This window comes from Aethina tumida, chromosome 2, assembly GCF_024364675.1.
Source record: "Aethina tumida isolate Nest 87 chromosome 2, icAetTumi1.1, whole genome shotgun sequence".
NCBI classification, from domain to species: Eukaryota; Metazoa; Arthropoda; class Insecta; order Coleoptera; family Nitidulidae; genus Aethina; species Aethina tumida.
This window is the reverse complement of record NC_065436.1, coordinates 32,146,683-32,169,480: the sequence shown is the minus strand read 5'-3', so window position 1 is coordinate 32,169,480 and position 22,798 is coordinate 32,146,683. Positions and strand designations below refer to the sequence as shown.

The following is a 22,798-nucleotide window of genomic DNA, read 5'->3' as shown; positions in this document are numbered from 1 at the left end:
TTACGTACGTAGTAAAGATTAAACAGGATAAATTCGTTAAATCCACGATTAAAAGTAAACAAAGCCAGCCGAAAAGCATAGACATGTAAAAGTGGTTACACCCGTGCATTTCGGTTTTATTTCCACCCCCTAGCCCTATCATAATGAACGACGAAGCGTTGCGGCTCTCGTCGTGAAGCGGGAACGTTACCCGCCAAAAATTTGGGACTAGATCAAAATCGCCAAAAAATCTAGACATGCGGCGAAAAGCGCCGTCGCGACGCTCCGTCCTGCGAGAAGTGCGGCTGCGAAGCTGCGAGCTTCGGCAGTTTCGATGCGCGTCTCGTGACGGACGCACGACGCCTCCTACTTCCCATATCGAAGTTGCGACGTGCGGATAACCGAGCTGCGGTTCCCTGAAGTTGTTGTGGGTGCTGACTAATAAAACTTTTTATTTTTATTTAATTTTTATTATTATTAATCGACTTGGGTGGTGTTTTAGCAACGGATTGATCGAGAGGTTAGTGTAAAAAATTATTAAAATATCCTTTTATGAGCATCTGTTTTTTATCAGTTTGTTAACAATTGTTAAAAGCAAACTAATATATTAAACAAATTTTATTGTGATTTTTTTTACAGTTCACGGTTTACAGTCACATTAAATGTGCAATAATTTAAATACGTATACTTTTTAATATAATATTTTTACCAATAAAATTATGTTCATTAATTTAATACTCTAATAATCAACTTCAATAAAATTTAATTAAACCAAAATGATATATTAATTTTTGTTTTAGCAATTTTAATGTATGTAATTAAAACTACTTTCAATTTAATTTATACTAATTTAATTATGGTGGTACATTATTTTTACAGTTTTGTTTTAATTTTCAATTAATAAATCTCACCAATTACTTTCAAATTAAAATTGAATTTTTTTATATGATATATGTAATAAATTACGTGAAATATTAAATTAATTTAAATTTTAAATTTCTTTTGTATATAATAATATATAATTATAAACTTAAAACCATTAAATACATGAATTATTCTGAATGACATACACCAACCTCTTTCTATAAAATAAAAATAAACACTTTAATAAACAAGCATTTAGACACAATAAATGAAAAACAATTTTATTAACCACAAATAAATGTTTTTTTTTTAATTAATTTTTAATTTTTTTGGTATTAAATAAATTATAAAATATTTTTAATGACTAACTTGTTTAAAAAATTAGAAAAATAAAATTAGGTAAACAAAAAAATTATTAAACAGGTTTTAATATTCTTTTTAATTATAAAATCTAATGATTATATATTTAAAAATTATACTTATGTGTTTATTAAATTGCTACGAAAACTATAAATAAACATTTTATTAATATTTTCTGTAGTCTTAAAGATTATTAAATTAAAAATTGTGGAATATTTTTGTATAAATATTAAAATGAAAACGCATCATATAATATTATTAAACAAAAAATTAAAATATATTTAATAATATATAAATAAACTTATTTTTCCTCAAAAAGTATATTTAATAAAAAAGATACTTTAATCAACATTTTAGGAATAATTTTTATATTTTAATATAAAAATCTTAGTAAAGAAAAAACGCCTAATTGGATATATATATAAATTAAATTGTAAGTAAAAATTAAATGAAAATACGGAAACCACAAAAAATATTTTTTAAATTCTATTTATTGATAAAGATTATTTAAATAAAAATTATGGAATATTTTTGTTGTAAATAAAATAATTAATATTATAAGTTACATAGATAAACTTATTTTTTACAATATTTTTGTATTTATTCAAAAAAATACTTTTATCAAGAATAATTTTTATATTTTAAAACTTTTATTAAAGAAAAAAACTTCATTGGATAGACATTAAATAAAAAAGACAATCGTAAGTAAAATATCTGAAAAAAAAAAATGTATTACTACGAAAACCACAAATATTTTAGTAATAAAATTTTAATATTATTTAATTAAAAATTGAAGTACTTTTATGAATTTATCAAATCAATGAGAAAACTATAATAAACATTTTTTCATATGTAAACATACTAGTAAAAAAGAATTATTTAAGTAAAAACGGAAGAATATTTTTATAGGGGCTAAAAAAACATCATTAATAAAATAATAAATATAAATAAAAAATTAAAATATTCTTAATAACAAAAATAATCATAGTTTTACTATATTAAAATTAAGTTTTATTTTAGTAAAATAAAAATTTTAGAACAAAAACAAAGCTTAGATAGATACACATTAAAAAAATAACTGAAACAAAAAACTGCGGAAACCACACAAAAATTTTTTAGAATTATATTTGCTAATGAAGATTATTTAAGCAAAAATTATGTAAATATTAAAATGATAAAGTATCATATAATATTATTTAAATAACAAAAATTATTATAATAATTCGAAACGATACTTTTATCAACATTTTTGGAATAATTTTTATTATTTTTAAACTTAAACTTAAAAACTTAAAAATCTTGGTAAAGAAAAAAAAACTTCATTATAAAACAAAAAAATAAAAAAAACTGCAAAAAGGTATTTGAAAAAATTAAATTACTCTGAGAACCCCAAATATACTTTTTTTAATATTCCTTTTCGTAATAATTCAAAGATACTTCTAACAACATTTTTGAAATATTTTTTTATCTTTAAAATCGTGGTAAAAAAGTTTCACTGGATAGACAAAAAAAAAACAGAAAGCTGAAAAACATTAAATTACACAATTTTTAATGTTCATTTTAGTAATAATTAAAAAAAAATACTGAATAGTTTTTACGTGACAATTAAGTTGAAAAAAACCCATAATCTGAGTTTATATAAAAATATATAAAATTATTCTTAATTTTGTGTATTTATCTATTTAATCACAAATATATTTTTATCAACATTTTAAGAATTATTTTTACATCGTAAAAGGAATAATTAAAGAGTACCTAGTTATAAATTTTTATAAAAATATTTATTAAACCTTGACTTTTTTTATACATTAAAAGTTTACTCAAATTTCGAAAAAATATAAATTCTTTTATAAATTGAAATTGGCAAGATTTATTATTTGTCAATATTAAATGAATTATTTGCACATACTTTTAAATAAAAAAAATAATAATTTATACCAAGATAAATATTTCGTAAAATCATAAATAAAATTTATCATGTTTACACCTGTTATTTATTTATATATTGAAGAATAAATGTAAATAAATATATAATTCATTTTCAAACTGGTTTGTGTTTTAGAGATAGAATTTTCCAACATTTTGTGTATATAATCGAGTAAATTAATTTAAAGCTTACTTCTAATAAATCTACTAAAATAAATAGTAAATATTTTCTGTATTGAAAATTTATATTTATTAAAATTTAAACCATATTAAAAGTCAATAAACAAAATACGTTTTAAAATCACAAATTGTTTTATCCTTGCACAACAAACCAATAATAACCCTTTCGTATATTGTTCATTAAATAGCTTTCATTCCGTTATTGCGAGAAACTTCCGATGAGATCGATGCAAACTCGAAATATTAACAAAGTTTGGTCTACAAGAACGCGAAATCGCTATGCGCTCTTCAGAAACTTTACCCGGATGATAATCCCGTCAATTGGAAACAGTTAATGCCTTTATATAAATCGCGGGAACAAACAGATCACTCAGTGTAGGTGTGCGTTGCCACGAAGTTTCAAAGTTCAAAGTTTAACCTAATATCGACTTGTTTTATTATGAATCTCTAAAATAATTCACCGAACCCGAACCGTATTTGTATTTTAATAACGGACCGCGGGGAATAAAATATTGGACCATGAAATTCGCTCAATTGGAACTTTAATAAAAGAATATTGAAACAAATACAAGACCATAATTTACGAGAGGTTGTACGCGCAAGCTGTTTTACGTAAATAGATTTTTCTGTGATTTGTGCACACAATATCCGTGGCAAAACCAAAAAAAAAAAAAGTAATAATATAAACACAGTCAAAGTGTCTAGGGAATATCTATACTTTTAAATTATTTATATATTATATTAATATAATACTTAAATGGTGCCTTTCCATAATAATAAAAGTATTTTTGTAAAAATTTAATGAAAATTATTGGGTCAATAACACCAAATATACTAAATTGCACCGTGTAACAGATACTCAGAAATACGGTAAATAGTAAAAAAGCATTATTTTTGTATTAAAAAAATGTGTTATACATAGTATTCTTTTATATTTAGTTATGATATTTTATAATTTATATGGTAAATTATTTTTTTAATTTAATTTAATTCGATTTTTCTGGGTGTTCCCCAGACACTTTGACTGTATATATTTTTTCGCAGTTGTTCATGTGCGGTTGCGCATTTTCAATTTGCCATTTAACCGCAAAGTCCGGATTTTCTACGGAATGTGTGCTTGATTAAAGCACATAAAACACGTATACCCGTATGCTTTTTGAAATGTAGAATTATGCAAAGTTTAATATTGCCCGAAATATTGCGCACGTATATTTCCCACATGGTGCACGACGTGGGACCGAGACGCTAAAAATATTTAATACAGTTGTCATAATAAAGTGGATGCAAATTTTTGGAATTGCACACCACCAATTCCATTTTACACAAAAATTTAATTAAACCCGCACTCGACAACTTTACGCCGATTGTTTTTCGAACGCTCTCAACAATTAATGCGGAAAACAGGCACAAAAAAAAAAAAATAAATAAGCCGGTGATTTTATTAAAGTTTTTTTTTGTCCCGCAACTCCGGAGTGATGTTTATGTGAGACTGCGTCAACCCACACAAAACCGCCATTAAATAATTCATGAAGTATAGAAATTTAAACGTCCCACGTAAAGCTCAAACCCGGAAGCACATTAAAAGTAAATCATACACACACAAAGATCGATCGGAAGCGTGATTCAAAAGAATAAAAACGGCCAAAAAAGTCTGTCGCGTAAAGTCATTGACGGGCGGAATGGCAAGGGAAGTAACGAAGTGTCACGTCAATTCGGACGGAATTTCCAAACATAAATACATGCGAAATATGTTTTATTGTTGTACACGAAAGGGATATCTCTAGTGGAAATTATTAGCGGTGAAATTTGGACGTGAATAGAAAGTCTGGCAAGTGCTGTTCAACTGAAATATTTCTCCCGTAACAAAGGAATATACAACTTTTATCATTCATGATGTTTTTTTTTATGCGGATCGCAGTCATTGTAGCGTGGTATTTGATTGTGCGGGGCCTTTTATTAAAATGTAATATACAATATCGTCTGGACGATGGACAGTTTATGAAAAATATTCTATATATATATAGGGTGTTACACATTTCGAATAATTTTTCTATACAATTTCTTCTAAAAATATTAAACCACAGTTAAGATCTTCATAATTTTTAAAAATATACTATTTATGGTAAATTAAATTATGTAACTAAAATATTAAATTTATTATACAAATTTTGAGATCTGAACTTTTTATATACCTAAAATCTCAAAGTAAAACATATGCTTAAAATTTAGATATAATGCAGTCAAGTCGTAAAAGTTCCCCTTTATAATAACTCACATGTGTAAATATTGCCCTGTAATAATTTCAATAATAAACACAATAGTTTTTTTTTATTTTTGAAGTTTATTTCATTAAATGAAGAGATATAATGCAGTGAGGTCGTAAAAAATATTGCCCAATAAAATGTTTTGTAGTAATAAACAGTGAATAGTTTTTTTAAATGGAAACTTGGACATATATAACTTATCATATAATAAATTATCTTAAACTTATATAGAATACTATATTTACTTGAAAGAAAAATATATCCTCCAAGTTTCGAGATAACGCAGTGATGTAAAGAATCCTCAAAAATATATAATTTATTATTTATAACATAGAGTAACATAATCACGTATGAAAAATAATATTTTCCGTATGTTCTACAGACAACAAAATTAAATATTTATTTTAAATATATATTTATCGGAAATATCATCATACCTTAGATAAAAATTATATATTGTGGAAAACCACTACATTTTATAGACAAATTCTGTTAAAAATAATAAATATAAGTTATATGAGACATAAATTGCTCTTTGAGAGAGTCAAGTCAGTTTTCTTCTTACTCTCCCTCTTTGGTCTGAAAATACTTATAACAGACAAAATCAAGCAATTTGGGACACCCCGTACAGTTAATACAACCCGACAATGTCGCCGCCTCTAAAATGAGGTTCTTGACTAAGCTTGTTTGGCGCCATTTATTTTACAACTCAAATAAAAATAAATACCTATAAACATGTAACAGGCGTATAAAATACGAAAATGTCGAGGCACGTGCAAAATCTTTTTCCAAACATTGTAACAAATTTTTATGCAAACGAAACAGTTACTGAATTAAAATGAGTAAATGTCAAAAAATATGTAAAACTTAGTTTGTTGAAGAAACAAATAAATACAGAAGTTATAAATCCTTATTCGTTAATGTAATTTATCCGTAGAAACTCTCCAAAATTATATGTTCAAAAGAGAATCTAAAACAGCACTTTTAAGTTAATTAAAACTGAATTTATTGAATAATTTATGGTGTTGAACTTAACTTTAAGTTTTGTAAATTGAGGCAAACTGTGTCCAATGTTTTGTTTAGATACGCATAAATTAAAATATGCCTTGATTAATGCTGTTCCATATTCACATGTACGGATACATTTACATTTATTTTTAACGATTTTTATTTTACATGGAACATGGCTCTACTAATTGCACTCGATTGTTTATTCATTTTTTTTTTGTTTTTGTGATTTTCAGTGCAGTAAAAAATGTGATTTATAATAATCAATGGCATGAATAGGTGATATAATAATTTCGCATACTGGGTGATATTTATATATAATAATAAATGATAAATAAAACTGTAATAATAATAATAATAATAATAATAATTTTAACTTTTTTAAATCTGGTCATAATAACCATGTCTATGAAGATCAGACAAAGAAATATAATTACGTTTGTAATTTACGAGACAGATTAATTAAAAGTTGATGAAGTTTTAATAGTATTTAGCTCATTAAAAAGTATACCCATATATATACAAAAAATGGAGACAATACTAACTCAAGATAATTGTATGTACTTTTACAAAGCTAAACAAATTTATAAAAATTAGTAAACAACAAAATAAATTCGAATAAAAGCTTTCGATAGGAAGCTTTTTGTTTGATTTGAGCAAAAAGTTGGTACGATTTATTGCGACAGTTTACGTAGATTCTTAAAAACTGCGTCGTAACTTTTAGTACACGGGTATTTTGCTTTACGACCATCAGAACCAATAAATCGGAATAAAACGGCCATAATAATATAATTATATATTTCTCTTTTTTTCTGTTGAACCGTACTAGAACGAGATCCGTTTCGAACACTCGACGAGGTTGAAGTGCGTATAAATTGAATTAAATCGTCATACATAATTTCTACGTTTGGCTGGTTTCAGTGTTACAGTATGAAATCAAATTCAAATTCGGTTAAACTTATTTGTAAAGCATGTTATCCACGTCTAATCCTCGACTGTTCATGTTAAAAGCTGTTGAAAATTATCTATGAACTAAATAATCCATTAGCATTTGGATAAAGTTATAAATACATAATCCCGGGCGAAACTTTACGAAAGCATTTAAATTTTGAAATAACGTACGGCGTGCAACTGAAACTGAAGTTTTGACTGGATGTGTCTGGAGTTATTCCGCTTAAAATTGATGTTCGATATATATTTATCAATTTGTTGGTTATTATTGTTGTTTCTGCACACAAAACGCTATGAGAAGTACAAATGCTGCAGTTTTCATAGAAACCGGACAGTATCGAAGCTATTTCAGCGTTTTCGCGTCCGTATTATTCGTTTGAAGAATAAATCCCGTTAAGATGTTTTCTCATCTTTGATTTGTGATAAAAGTTGTGCGATTTATTGCACACCGCCTGCAGTTTACGCAGTTCCTTACAAACTGTGTCGATGATTTTATTATACCAGTATTTTGCTTTATGAACTGTTAAAATAGGATTAGTCTAATAAATCTTAAATAATACCACCATTAATTTTTAGATTTCCACTTTCTGAATCGTAATTAATGAAGTTTTCAGACTTACTTAAATCATGAATGGCGAAATTATTAACAGTTCTCTACGAGTTAAATCAAAATTAATTGAAATTCAGTTTGTAAAACGTGTTATTAATTATTAATTATTGAAGTGGCTACCTATTAAAATTATTTGTGCATGTGCATATATTATTGAGCGAAAACAAACGTGACGTTTTTCAGTTGAAAAAGTGATGAAGTTTAAACATTATCACCTTTCAATAATGATTGGTTTGAAAATTGATTTTCATTATTAATTAAAAAACGTATCCGGATTCATTTCGCTTCCCCATTTTTCGAATTGTGCAATAAATTCACCGGTTCTACTACTTCTAATTAATTGCTTCCGTGTTCCAAACAAACCGGCAAATAAAAGATAATTTGAGGGAATTGTCTCTTTATCCGACCTCCTTTCAGTGTGTTTTGTTGTACATTTAGGGTACAGAAAAAGTTTTTTCTTTTTTAATATATATAAATAGTAATCAATTAAATTAATCAAATAAAATTATTGGAAAAGTGGCCAAAAAAGTCTAATTTTCTTTCCAATTTACCAACTAATATATAATATTAGTAACATTAATAAATTAATATACTTTAATTTAGAATATTTTCTGAACTTAACCGCTTTGGCTTAACGAAAGTGGATAAATCTAGCATCAAAAGGAAGAGTTTTCTATAGCCTATCTTCCACATTTTATTGAGATTATTAATCTTCTTCATTTCACACACAGGAACCAGTAATTTCTCTCCTTGTTAAAATTTTTTCAAACATTTCAAATGGAATATGATTTTTTTAATTTCAATAGTTATAGACAAAAATATTTATTAGTAAAAATAGCCCTAAAAGAGTGGAATATATTTTTAATATTCAAAAATAATGTACCAACTAAATCTGCTTTTAATATATTCTAATAGTAATCTTATAATATAGACTATAACATTATTAAACATTAAAAATGGCCCTAAAAAAGTGGTGGTATAGGGACAAACATTGAAAAAGATAAAAGTCGATAAATTCATTTTGGTTCGATAAATCTGATATCAAACGGAAGAATTATATTATTAAAAATGTTTATCATCTCACCCTGTATAAACAGTAATAATTATATTTCATATATTTTAATATTAATCTTTAGACTATTTATCATATTTTTTGTTAAAAGTTTTTTTTACGGTATTTCTTCAAATAAAGTTATGGTATGGCATTAAACATTGAAAAAAATTAAAGTCGGTAGCTCGACTTTGGTCCAAAAATGTTGATAAATTTAGTATCGAAAAAAAAAAAGTTTTCCTTGCTCTCTATTTTGTAATATAGAGCTAATATTATTTTGTTCACATCAGCTGGTTATGGTACCAATTTGTCCACTCACAAACATTTTTATGCAATGTAAAGAATAAAAAATTCCCTTAATCTCTTCTTTATTTCCAGAGATATAAAGAAAAGTATAAAAAGTATTTTCTTAACATGGGGTTTATGTACTTAAAAAAAAGTCAACGACAATCTTCATTTAAAAAACTGGTTAAATATAAATTATTCGATAATGTAGTATTGGTTCGAAAATTGATTTCCATTATTAATTAGAAAACTATCTGCATTTACTTCGTTCCCCTATTTTCAGATTGTGTAATAAATTCGCCGGTTTCATTACTTTTAATTAATTGCTTTCGTGGTATAAACAAACCGACAAATAAAAAATACTTTGAAGAAATGTCTCTTTATCCGACCTGCTTTTTAGGTACTGCATTTCATTATACATTTAAGGCACAGAGAACGTTTTCAATCTTTACAAAAATATTTGAATACGAAATAAATTCATATTTAATTGCTCCTGAATGAATATATTTGTCCATTTCTGCACGAACATACTTTAAATCCGCCCTGGTATTTTATATTTTCCATTATTCGTTTTGTCAGTATTACACAATAAACATGAAGGAAATTAAAAATTAATTCCATGAAATTGTATATTTTCCATCTTGCCCCGTTTAATAAAAGGAACATTTAATGCAATGTAATTGAAAAATGATGTTAGAATTTGTTGAAAATTACCTGGGGAAGTAAATAATCGTCCATTAAAATTTCGCTGATGTTTTATGAATTCGTAATTCACGAAACTTTGGCTATAACATCTACATTTCGTAATGTACGAGCATAAAATTCTGTACCAACTGAATTGTGCGCTGGCCAGATATTAAGTTAAAAACTGATGAAGCTTTAATGGTATCACCATCCGATAATGAGTTTTCGAAAATTGATTTTCATTGTTAATTTGGAAACTATCTGAATTTATTTTAAGCCCCCGTCCGAAATTAAGCTTCGAATTTATCACGTACGTGTGTCGTTTGGAAAAAAAAGACCAAAAGGAAAAATATGTTGGAAATTATTGAAGTTGCCAGACAGTTTGGAGTTATGCACGCAGATACGTAGTGATGTGTCCGAGTTCACCGGAGAATATCACAATAAAGTCGAATAAAAGACGATCGAAACGGTTACTAGGAAAAAAGCTTTTCTTTGATTTGTGATAAAAGTTACACGATTTATTGCCGTTGGTCTCCTACAGTTTGTGTAGTGTCTTAAAAACGTTGTCGTAAATTTTATTACACGAGTATTTTGCTTTATGGACATTAGGACAATTGAACTCGAATAATATTACAATGAATCGACAATATTAATGCAATTATTTTTTGCTAGAAGGTACGTTGGGAATAATTGTTTCGGGCTTAATTAATAGTTAGCTCCATTCCATTTCTAACATCAAACAAGCTTTTAGTGAACAACTCCAAACAGACTTTTTGCTTAAAACTACCCACCAAAAACCATAATGAATACCTGTCTACTAACATGCCTTGTTCATATATTATTGTCAAGATTATACAGATAATTAATTACGGTAAAAACCTCAGTGAATTACGGAGTCAAACAATAAAAACAGGAACGTTTTGATTTATTTACAGAACTTAGTTACATATGTCTAGGGAGAATTAGTTAGTTTTAGTCGTAATAACGATTATTTATTTGTTTGTAATGACTTGACGTCACGGGGGCTTTTAGAAAATAATTTCCTACATTGGAATTAATCTTAAGATGTTCACATTCATTCCTACATTTTGGGCAAAGCAATCATTGTCGAACGGATATTAAACTTTAGTATTTATATTTTTGTATGAACAGTTTTGAAAGACTTTTTTCAACGTTTTGTGTTTTATGTATTTTTAAATAACTGTGGATCAATATTATAATAATAAACGGGGTTCTAGTAAAAATTCTTTAAATGTGACGTTGCACAACTTCTACAGTAGATTAAAGGTTTGTGATTTTTATGTTTGAAGACTTTTTCAATTTGGTTTGTAACAGGTTCGTTAGAAACTTGAATTTCTGAAAATCTAATTACTGGACACGTTTTCCGTTCAAGACTTTGATGCATCGCTACTCTACCCTCTTAATGGATTGCTAACAGCTTCGAGTTGTCATTTAATCCAGTTAAAAAAAAACGAGGTGTACCTATAAATATATTCAGTGACGTAGAGAACTTAATATAATGTAGACAAAGTTTAGTGTTCATTTCGTTATAAAATGTGTTTTTCATAGAAACCGCTGTTTTGAAGCTTTTTCTTACCGTCTCCTTGCATACCCTTCACATTGGAAAATCATCATTAAAGGCCAGGAAGATAAACACATTGAAATAGACATATGAAATTGAAATCCCATTTAACATTTTATTTTTTTTAGTTATTTAATAAATTTAACAAAAGAGTTGTTAGGTTACTATAAAATAAACCTAAGAAGAGTATAATAAATTTTATAGATATCTGTGCGGGGATCACACTAAAACTATTTTATGGATGTGAGTGAAACTTACCTTAGCCATAACCTATATACTAAGCCAACATTTAGAATACTTTCATTTCTGAAAATAAACAAGGCTGTTTAAAATTGTTAAAAAACTAATCAGTGGCGACATCTATTTTTGAGAAGCAAAACTAGAAACCTTTAGATCTCTTTGGGGGTACTCATTAATTAATTTTCTTAAAATTTATATAAAATTTAAAACTTCTAAACACATAATAGTGAATGTTAAATAAAATATTAAATATACGATCAATACTGTGCGTATTTTGAAATAGATGAGTTAAATTATTTTATAAATCAGAGTACTCTTTGGGTAACAGAGGGTGTAAAAAATATGTCCGGGCTCTAAGACCAGCTTCAAGAAACCTTCTTCTAATGATAAACAGACAAAATTTTCTTTGAGGCACTTTATGAAAATTAAAAATAAACAGAAAAAAAATTCAAATCCAAAATATGCGTTTTTTCAAAATAAAAATTTTACAATTGATAGAATAGAATGTTGTTTATTTTTATGGATATTAAATATATAATAAAATAAAATGAATTTAATATATTGGTCGTAAACTACTGTAAATATTTAAAATATTTTTATGTCCAATGTCACTGCTTGTATAATAATACTTCCTCAATAAATCTGGGTTATTTAACCGTTTCCCCCTAAATGGTACGTGCCAGTTAAAACACGGTTTGTGGCAATCAAAGGTCGATCGACTCGAAAAAAAAAACCTTCTTCGAATAAGCCGTGCAGACGTGACGTGAGGAGAAACGGACGCAGGAAGCTTTCAGATCGAACCGGAAGACGGTCTCCTCCAGCCTTTTTTCCTCGACTGGTGGCCGGGAGTTTTAAAAGCTCGCATGTCCCGGTCCCGGCGTCCCGGCGCACGGCTTATCTGGCTCGGTTCGCATGTATCAGATCACCAACGGCTAATGGACTGTGTAATGCCTCCTCAATTACGCCGTGCCCGAGATTAATGACTCTCATTTGTGTCCCCGTAGTTTTATAATCGTCGCGACCGTTCCCAAACTATTTTTCAATTTAGCGGAAAAACTGTCCGGTGCTCGAAACGAAAGAAACGACGTCATTAACAGTGCAATTCTCTTTGGGCGATGGAATTGATTGAAAATTTCGCTTGGTTTCAGCCGGTGCTGTAATATGTACACATTATCGGAATGCTTACAGGGTTAAAACGCCTATACATGTATAGAGAACGCCGCGTGGTCATTTATGGCGAATGGCAAATACACCAATAATGATCAAATAAATATCGGAATCGGCTGGTTTTGCCATTAATATTCCCGTTATAACTACGGTCACCTTGTTCCCATCGTCCCTTTTATGCGGATCCCTTTCATGTATATGATTGATAACAACTGGTGTGGAAATGAAAAATATATATTCAACGTTTCAACATATGTAGGACCATTGTGAAATCTGATATTCATGCTTGGGGGTCCGATTTTCCATCTCTTTCTCTTTCGCTCACCGCGTTTTGATCTCGCATGTCTTTGAGTGCCGGGTTTATTCATAAGATGGGAGAGGGGAATTTTTGAAAACGTGAAAAACCGCGTGAAATACCTCTGCCGAATAATTTACTGTGCCCCGACTTATCCTAATACAATTTAAAACTTTTGAAAACAATATTTTATAATTTTTACCGTCCTGAAGTTTTGTTTATTTGTTTTAAAATATCGCCTACATTTTCTCAAGAGTGAGAAATGGTAAATATTAATTAAAAAAGAGAAGAGAACGTTGAATATATTAAAATTCCACCCTATATAAGTAATATATAGCTAATATATAACCTTACTGAAATAACAAATTATACACAATATCTCAAAATAATATATATATATTTTTCGGAAGGAATTTGTTTTTTGTCGAAATAAGCCTGTAGATTTTAATTAAAAAAAAATTATTAAGTATTAAGTATTTAAATATTTTCTTTTATATTAAATACTACATTTTTAAAATTTTAATAAATATATAGATAAAAATTGTATAAACATCTTTTTTTTAAAGAAAATTTTATATTGTATAACATATATATATATATATATATATATATATATATATATATATATATGGTTAAAATTTCCATTGAATTTAAAAAAGTAATACATTTTATCTCAATTTTATAGATATATTCTTTGATCTAAGAGTGTTTAAAGTGTTTACAGATCATTAGAGAAAATAAATGAATAATTATTTTTGAATCTAAATATATTTTTAATATTAACACACTTTTTTATTTATAAATTGAGTATTTTACTTTACTTTTTTTTTAATTTATAATTAAAATTGAATAAAACTATTAAATTTTCAAAGTAAATTAACTACATTTAATTTAATATTAATTTGTAGTATAAAAATTACTGTTACCATACAATTATAATTATAATAAATATCCAAAAATTAAATAAAGATTTTTTAAGAAGTTTATATTTTTTGATTTATTTTCAAATATTTTGGCGAAAATATTTAAAATTAAAAATTACAGAAAGAATTGTTAGTCTGTAAGTATTTTATTAAGTGAAAGTATTTGCGGGTTTTTACTATTCATCAAAAAGAATACTATTTCATGTATCTAAATATGTTTTATTAATTTATTTATATATTTTACTTTTATGATTATTTTTTGTTTTTTATTTTCTTTAATATTTTTTATATGAAAATAAACTGTGCTTCACTAAGTTTTATTTTTTTTTTGGTTTCTAGAGACTATTGAGTTTCATTATAACTTTTTATAACAACCAAATTTACATTTGCATTAAACAATATGTTTTTAATATATATTTGATAAATTTACTAATATTTGAAATATTCCATCTCTTATAAACTAACTTTTAAATACATTTTAATATTAAAAAACACCTATAAAATCAAAAAACAATTGTTCGAAATCTACAAAACGTTTAATGCCCGTGACAAAACTATTTGTTCGAGCTGTCACATCAATTCGCGTCGAATGGGAACGAAGCGGGCTTGAAAATTTTTAGAATTAAACAAATCATTAGACATCTGGTTTGGAAACGCTCTCGAAACTTTGCCATCAAAATCTCTTATAATGCATAATGTAACGGCTTTCGTATTTCGAGTGCAAAAATTCCAGTTTATGGGAAATGCAGTTGACAGTTTGTGATGTATCTTTTCAGCGAATTCACATTCAAATATGTACTTTTATAAATAAACAGACACACTATTTGTTATAAAATATAAAACTGAAATGACAATGGCAATTTCCATTTTAATCTCATATTTCCAGTGGAAAATCGGTTGTCCAGTGATTTATTTGATCGTTTTGAATGACGTTTTAATTAAATTTTTGTCGTGTTTAAAGAACTTCATTTAAATAAATGCGTAATTGGAAGTATAAGCCAAACAGTTGCGCGAAAAATGTAAACACGAGCCGCAACGGGGGCACATGAAATAATAAATGTGTGTGTGTGAGTGTGGAAATGCCGCCATGTCCCCGAAAAACGTTTTTCGGAGAGGCGACCAGACTAAAAATTAACGGACTAACATTGTTACATACGTCCGTTAACGCAGAAATTTATTCGGGTCTATGCACAGTGGCGTGATCTTTCTCAAAAAGGGTTAAAAAATATACGAAATAATAATGTTTTCCAGATAAAACATAAAATTTTCGTTATATACCTCTAGGTATGTGCAAAATGAAATTCTCCTCCTAATTCCTTATCTGGGAAACTTATAAAAAGTTTAATAACAAAAACTTTTTTTCAATTTCTAAAATTAACAAACAAGGGATTTTTTTCCATAGTTCTGGATTGAAATACCAAAGAATTAGAAGAATATCTAATATCACTAATATGTAAATTTATTAATGGAATAAATGTACAAACATCAAAACAAAATGAGTTATTAAATTAAAATAATACTTAAATATAAAATTTTTATTTCAATTGAAAATTGGTATATTTCATAATTAATAACTTTTCAATCACAATTTGTAGCAATTAGTTAAAAAAGTAAAAATAGATAAATTTTGAGAATTTCTATATTAGTGTTGATTAAAATTTATTTATCAATTTTACCTTTTTTTTCAAAACATCAATAAAAAATATTTTTTTTTTAATTATTTTCAAGAGTAAATTTTTCTACTAAAATATACAATTTAATTAAAATAATAATTAATTATATATTTTTAACTAGATATAATAACTGATCATAAAAAATAATTTTCTTATAATTATTTTCAAGAATAAATTTTTCTACTTAAATATATAATTTAATTAAAATAATAATTAATTATATATTTTTAACAAGATATAAAAGCTGATCATAAAGCATTACTATAATTTTTTTATTTTTAATTTTTTAAGTTTAATGTTTCAATATTTTTTATATTTACATACTCATTTTTACTTTTTTAAGCTTATTTATTTTATTTTTGTTATTTTTTAAGTTTAATAACTCAAATAATAAAAATTTAAATTCATGATTTTAATTTCTAAATAATTTAATTAAATAATAAAAATAATAAATTAATTTGCAATGTAAAAATTATTTTTAACGTACAATTAACCTATTTTAGAAGTATTTATATTATTTGCAATAAAGAATTGTAAGAATTAGTTAATTAATTTTATTTTAATTTTTGTAAATATCTTTAAAATATCTATAAAATTGTATCTTATATATTATAATTTCAGGAAATAAATGTGTAAATTTCAGAACAAAATAATTTAATTTATAAATAATTTAATTAAATATATAATTTTAATTAAATATCATATTTGAATGTATATTAATAATCTGTGGGTGAAATAGAATTATATTGAATATAAGGATTTTAAGAATTTGTATATTAAACATTGGTAAAAAATAATTAATTAATTTTACCGAAATTTAAGGAATAACATGAAAATGTATTTTCGATATAATAATTTCACCGAATAAATGCATAAATTTCAAAACAAAATAAATAATTTTTAAATGTGATTAAAATAATAATTAATTATATAATTATAATGAGATATATTTAATCGTATATGTTATTATTAATAATTAATGAATATTAATGAAATTAAATCAAATAAAACCACTATATTTTCGATGCAATCAAAAAAATTATATACTAGTTACATTTTATATTTAAAACTTTAAATATTAATTATATTTTATAATATACAAATAGGAATAAAATTAAATCGAATAAAGCTGCTAATTTTTCGGAGCAAAGCAGTTTATTGAATTATATTTTTAATTTTTAAAATTTTAATATTAATTTACATTAGAATACTATTTTAGTAATAATTTTGATGTTAAAAATAAACCAAGGATAAAAGATTGGGTGAGATTCATATTGAATGAATAAAATATTGAGATAAAAACAAATAAATGTTAAATTTTTTATAAACATATTGAAAGAATAAAATATTAAAAATATTCAGAAGATATAACAAAGAAACATTTTATTATAAAATATATAAAACATCTCAATGTAAAACATTTTTATGAAGTAACACACAGAGGCATTATATAATATAAATTTAATACTAAATTTTACTAAAATAAAGCAGTCCATTATGTGCAATAAGTACATTAAATATGTACATATTACTTTGCTAACTAGACACGCATAAAGATCAGCCATTTTACGAGTACGAAATCAAACCGCATACGCCACGTTAAATTCAATATAAAATTTATATTAGCGATGTTTAAAAGTTTCTCGGTATATGCACAGACAGAAAACGAAAATATACGACTGGCAAAACTTTGGATGGTCTAGATAAAGCAAACTGCTCATCCCCAAGTATAACCTCGTAATAGAGAACAAATTTAATGAAAGTTTCGCTGATATAACAATAAATGTGGTTTATTAATATGGCTCTTCTATCGTTCGTTCGTATTATGATTATGGTGCCTTGGATGCTATTAATAACTGCTTAAGCTGCTAATATTAACTCTGTTTCGGGCGTTAAATTTCATTTTTATTATTTTTAAACAGTCGCCGTCGCGTGTAATAACCCGAACATTTAGCTCAATTATCACCAGGTGTAAAATACATCGACAATCATGTGCCATCATCATTTTCGTGGCGCTCTTTTTTCCTGCCACGAACCGAAACTACGGCCGCGTTTATGTAAAACCCACAGACTAAAATATACATGCAAAAAAAAAGACTGAACAGTCACATTTCGGCAGCGCACTGGGGGACAGAATTCTATGTTTTTGGCCAAAATTATTTTGTGTCTTTATTTTTATTTGTTACTTGTGTAAATAATAAAAATATTATAAAAAATAGTAAAAGTAATAGGAAAATTGATATCTTAAATTTATATTCGATATATTAAAAAATTAAAAATACATATATGAATTACAAAAATAATAATCATAAAATATTTAATTTAAATTTATAAAATTTAAAATATTAATCTTAAAAATTTAAAAATGTTTGTTTAAATCTAAAAAATTAAAATCTAATTTATATTTATAAAATTCAAAATGAAGAATTAAATTTAAAAAAAAAATGTCATCTTAAATTTACAAAGAAATTTAAATATATAAAAATAAACATTTAAATAAAAAAATTCATTTACTAAAATAATATAATAATATATAGATATTGAGTTTAAAATATAAGTAAATAGATTAGATAAATAAATTTGTTATATTTTTTTTTAAATTAATTGAAATATTAATAAAAATATTCATTTAAATTATAAAAAAATAAAATCGTTAATTTCAATTGAAATAATTCAAATTTGAAATATTAAACTTAAAAATTAATTAAATTTATCATATTTTTGCAATAAAATTTTACAAAAAAATATTATACTAAATTTATAATACAAATATTAAAGGTAAAAGTTTCAAAATCACTACTTAAATTCAAAAAAATTAAAATTATAATGTTTCTAAAATTAGATTAAAAATTAAAAATAACCATTTAATTAAAAAAAATTAAAACTGTTAAATTAAATTTATAATATTTGGGACATTCTGCTTAAAAAATAAAATCGTGAATTTAAATTTATAATATTTGAAATATTAAGCTTAAAAATTTAAAAATGACTATTTAAATTTACATAAATTAAAATCTTTAATTTAAATTTATAATATTTGTAAAATTAAGCTTAAAAAATTAAAAATAAACAATTAAACTTAAAAAATTAAAATTGTTCTCTTAAATTTATAATATTTGAAATATAAAATTTAAAAATAAGCTTATATATTTTAAAAAATTATTATTAGGAACATTATTGAAATGTATAAAATTTGAAATATTAAGCTTAAAAAATTAAAAATAGTCATTTAGGTTTAAAAATAACAAAAGTTTTTATATAAAAAAAATAAAATTGTATATTTGATATTAATCTTAAAAAATAAATTAAAAAAATATAAAATTGTAAATTTAAATATTTGATAATCGAAATATTTAGTTTAAAAAAAGTAAATAAATTTTAATAAACTTAAATATCATTTTAAATATTTGAAATATTAAGCTTAAAAAATTATAACAATCATTTAAGTTTGGAAATTTAAATTTATATTTATAATGTTATATTAAGCATAAAAATGGTTAAATATTATATCTAATTAAAAATGATAATTTGTTTAAAAATTTTCTTAATTTATTATTATTCTTTTTTATTTTATTACATTTAAATGAAAATAATAAATTAAATTTTATCTACATTAATGTAAAAATACTTAAAATTGTATTTAGTATATTAGTATTAATACTATTTATTTAATATATAAATTGAGTTTAAAATGCTAATTATTATATACTTAAAAATAATATCGATTAAAATTGTACATGCTATTCCATTATTAAATGTAAATATTAATATTTTAATAGTAATTAATAAAAAATATATATATTTATATACTATTCAACCCAGAATTAATTAAGTTAATTATCAATATTTGTACATAATATTTTCTTTCAATTATTAACTTTAGAAACTGACAAAATGGTAATTAAAAATATTTTTTACTTTTTATTTATGTCACCTAATTAAAATTACAACTAATCTAAAATAATAAATAAAATAATATATGTTACAATACTTATATTTTATAAGTACATACACCATGATGCACCCACCATATTTACAGCGCATTCACCATATTTCCAACGCATTCGCCAATTTTATAAACCGACGTCTGTTACCCTAACAAAGCAACACTGAGATCGGATTTAAAGGGAAATGTTTAGCATTTTTTGATGATGCCATAAATAAGACCGGCATAAAAAGGTAATAAGACGAATATCATCTACGGCTGAAACTTATAATTCCGCGAGGGTAGATCCATTAGGCAGCACGCGACACCATAAATATTTATGTCTGCATTTATCTGTTTCAGGCGGGCGCTAAGAAAGGAAATCCAGCCATCCACATTCAAAGAGCATCATGGTGCAGGAAAATGAATTCCTCGACTGGTTCCGTATTGTTTGTAGACAATGTGGGAATATACGACGTCGACGTGCGACCCATAATGAAAACGGCGTACGAACCCGGGATCCCGACGCCGAGATGTAAAACATATTTCAGCCCGAACAATAAGTGAAACACACACACACACACTCACAAACAACCGCCCCCGAGTCTGTATCGTGAAAAAGAAACAAAAACGCGAAAAAAAAAAAAATAAAAAAAGTAGCGAGAAGCAAAATAAAAATAAAAAAACAAAAACAACAGCAACAACAAAGCCTGAATGTTTGTCGGCGAGTCGATCCGATGTAAATTCCAAAGGGGGTGATGTGTTGCAAGTCGCGGGGCGGACTGTCCCGTCTGGGACTGATTTGGGGCCTCTTCGCGTCCGTCGCCCTCCTCATCGCTTTCATCGGTGGCTCGTGGCTCTACACGAAGGAACCGGTCACGCTGCCCAATTCTCAGCTCACCACCTCCATCAGTTTTCGCATCGGATTATGGCGGGTCTGTCCTTCGGTCAAAAGGGTCAATTCCTCGACACGTGAGTGCAATTTTATTTGTTCGCACGGGCATGTCTTTTAGCGTTTTATGTGTGCTAGTTTAAGGGATTGGGTTAGTAGTATAGAGTACAACGTTTTTTTAATAATTATTTAAAAAAAATATTAAAAAATATAATTTTATCATTTCCCCAACTTTGAAAATCTATTATTATTAAAATATTACCAATTATATAATATAATTACATAATTTCTTAAATTTAATTAACATTTTTAAATATTATTAGTAATCAGTATGTTTAATACAAAAATGTGTAAAATGAAGGTTTCTTAAATTTTTAAAAATATCGTAAAATTCACATTTTTTCTTCTAGTAGCCACAAATTAATTGATTACAGGAACATCAAATTTATTTAAATAATAAATTACTAAAAATTATATAAATTAAAATTTCTTAAATATAATCAAAATGTTAAATTATTTTTAGTTATCAGTATATTTAACATTAATACAAAAAGATGTGAAATGGGGGCTTAATAAATTTTTAAAGACATGGTAAAATCCATATTTTTTCTTTTTGCAACCACAAATTAATTAATTATATGAACATAAAATTTATATAAATAATAATTTATTAAAAAATTTAATAGTTCTTAACATAATTTTGAATCAATATTTTAACTTTGAAGTTTTATTATTATTAAAAATTAAGAATTACATAAATTATAATTTCTTAATAAAATTAATATTTTAAAATATTTTTAGTTTTCACTATGTTTAACAAAATTGTGTAAAATAGGTGTTTATTAAATTTTTAAAAATATGGTGAAATCCATATTTTAGTTCTAATAGCCACAAATTTATTAATTATAGAAATATAATATTTATCTAAATAATAATAATACTTTAAATTAAGATAAATAAATGAAGATTTATAAAGTTTAAGTTAAGTAGCCAATTAATGAATTACATATTAAGTTAAAAAAAGTAATTAAAAAGTTTTATTAATGCTAAATATAATTTTGAATAAATATTAATTATCATTAATTGTCATGGTTTTGTTAGAATGTATACTTATGTAAAATATAAGAGTTCATTATAACAAAGTATATTAAATTAAAATTAAATTTTATTAATTTTATATTAAATTTCAAAATATAATAAATAAAATCGGTTTTTATTTTTTATGTTACTTTTTATGAATCAAAATATTTATATTTTACTAAAATAATTTTTACCCCATAATAAAATTATTTTGTTTTATAAATTATTATTTTGTAAAATATATTTTTAAATTTTGACAAAGAGTTTACATTTAATTTGCAACAAGCCCACAAAGAGATTCATTCGCATTTTGATTTCTCTATGGATTTGCCAAATTAATATATAAAAATAAAAAGCAAAAAGCAAACAGTAATTTAAAAAATAAAATCAAATTTATATGATATTGAATACGAAATCGTGACTGTGTCCGACAAAAATTCGAATATTAATTTTAATACGTATATTTATTTGAAACTCTATATCGTGGTAAAAATAAATTAAAAACGTCGTTTTATTTTTTGTAATTTCAATATGACATGAATGGTTCAATGAATTGGCTAACATATAAAACACACATTGTAAATATCAAATATTGAACATCAAAATTGTAATCATTATACATAATGTATTTATATAATTTTACAAGTACTTTTCACTTTTCCATCAACAGAAATAAACTACAGCTGCAACTCAAAAATTTCTAATGATGGCACGTAAAAGTGGGCCATAACGAATTACATAAAAGAAAAATGTGAGCAAACAAAACACACAGAAAGAAGTCATTAGTGGAACTATTGAAAGCAATGTTGACTTTGATGTAATGACATCAAAGCGGACGAAAAGAGAACGATACTGAAGC

The 22,798-nt window shown here is 25.1% G+C and overlaps 1 protein-coding gene across 1 annotated transcript in view; it reads left to right on the top strand.

The window, feature by feature from the left end:
• Positions 1 to 362: 362 nt before the first annotated feature.
• LOC109599388 (uncharacterized) overlaps positions 363 to 22,798 on the top strand; it is an 85,790-nt gene continuing 63,354 nt past the window's right edge. Inside the window, exons 1-3 of the mRNA XM_049963221.1 lie at positions 363 to 406; positions 482 to 499; positions 20,331 to 20,939. Coding sequence (XP_049819178.1) covers positions 20,726 to 20,939 — 214 coding nt within the window. The 5' untranslated portion in view covers positions 363 to 406; positions 482 to 499; positions 20,331 to 20,725. The remainder of the gene's footprint in view (positions 407 to 481; positions 500 to 20,330; positions 20,940 to 22,798) is intronic.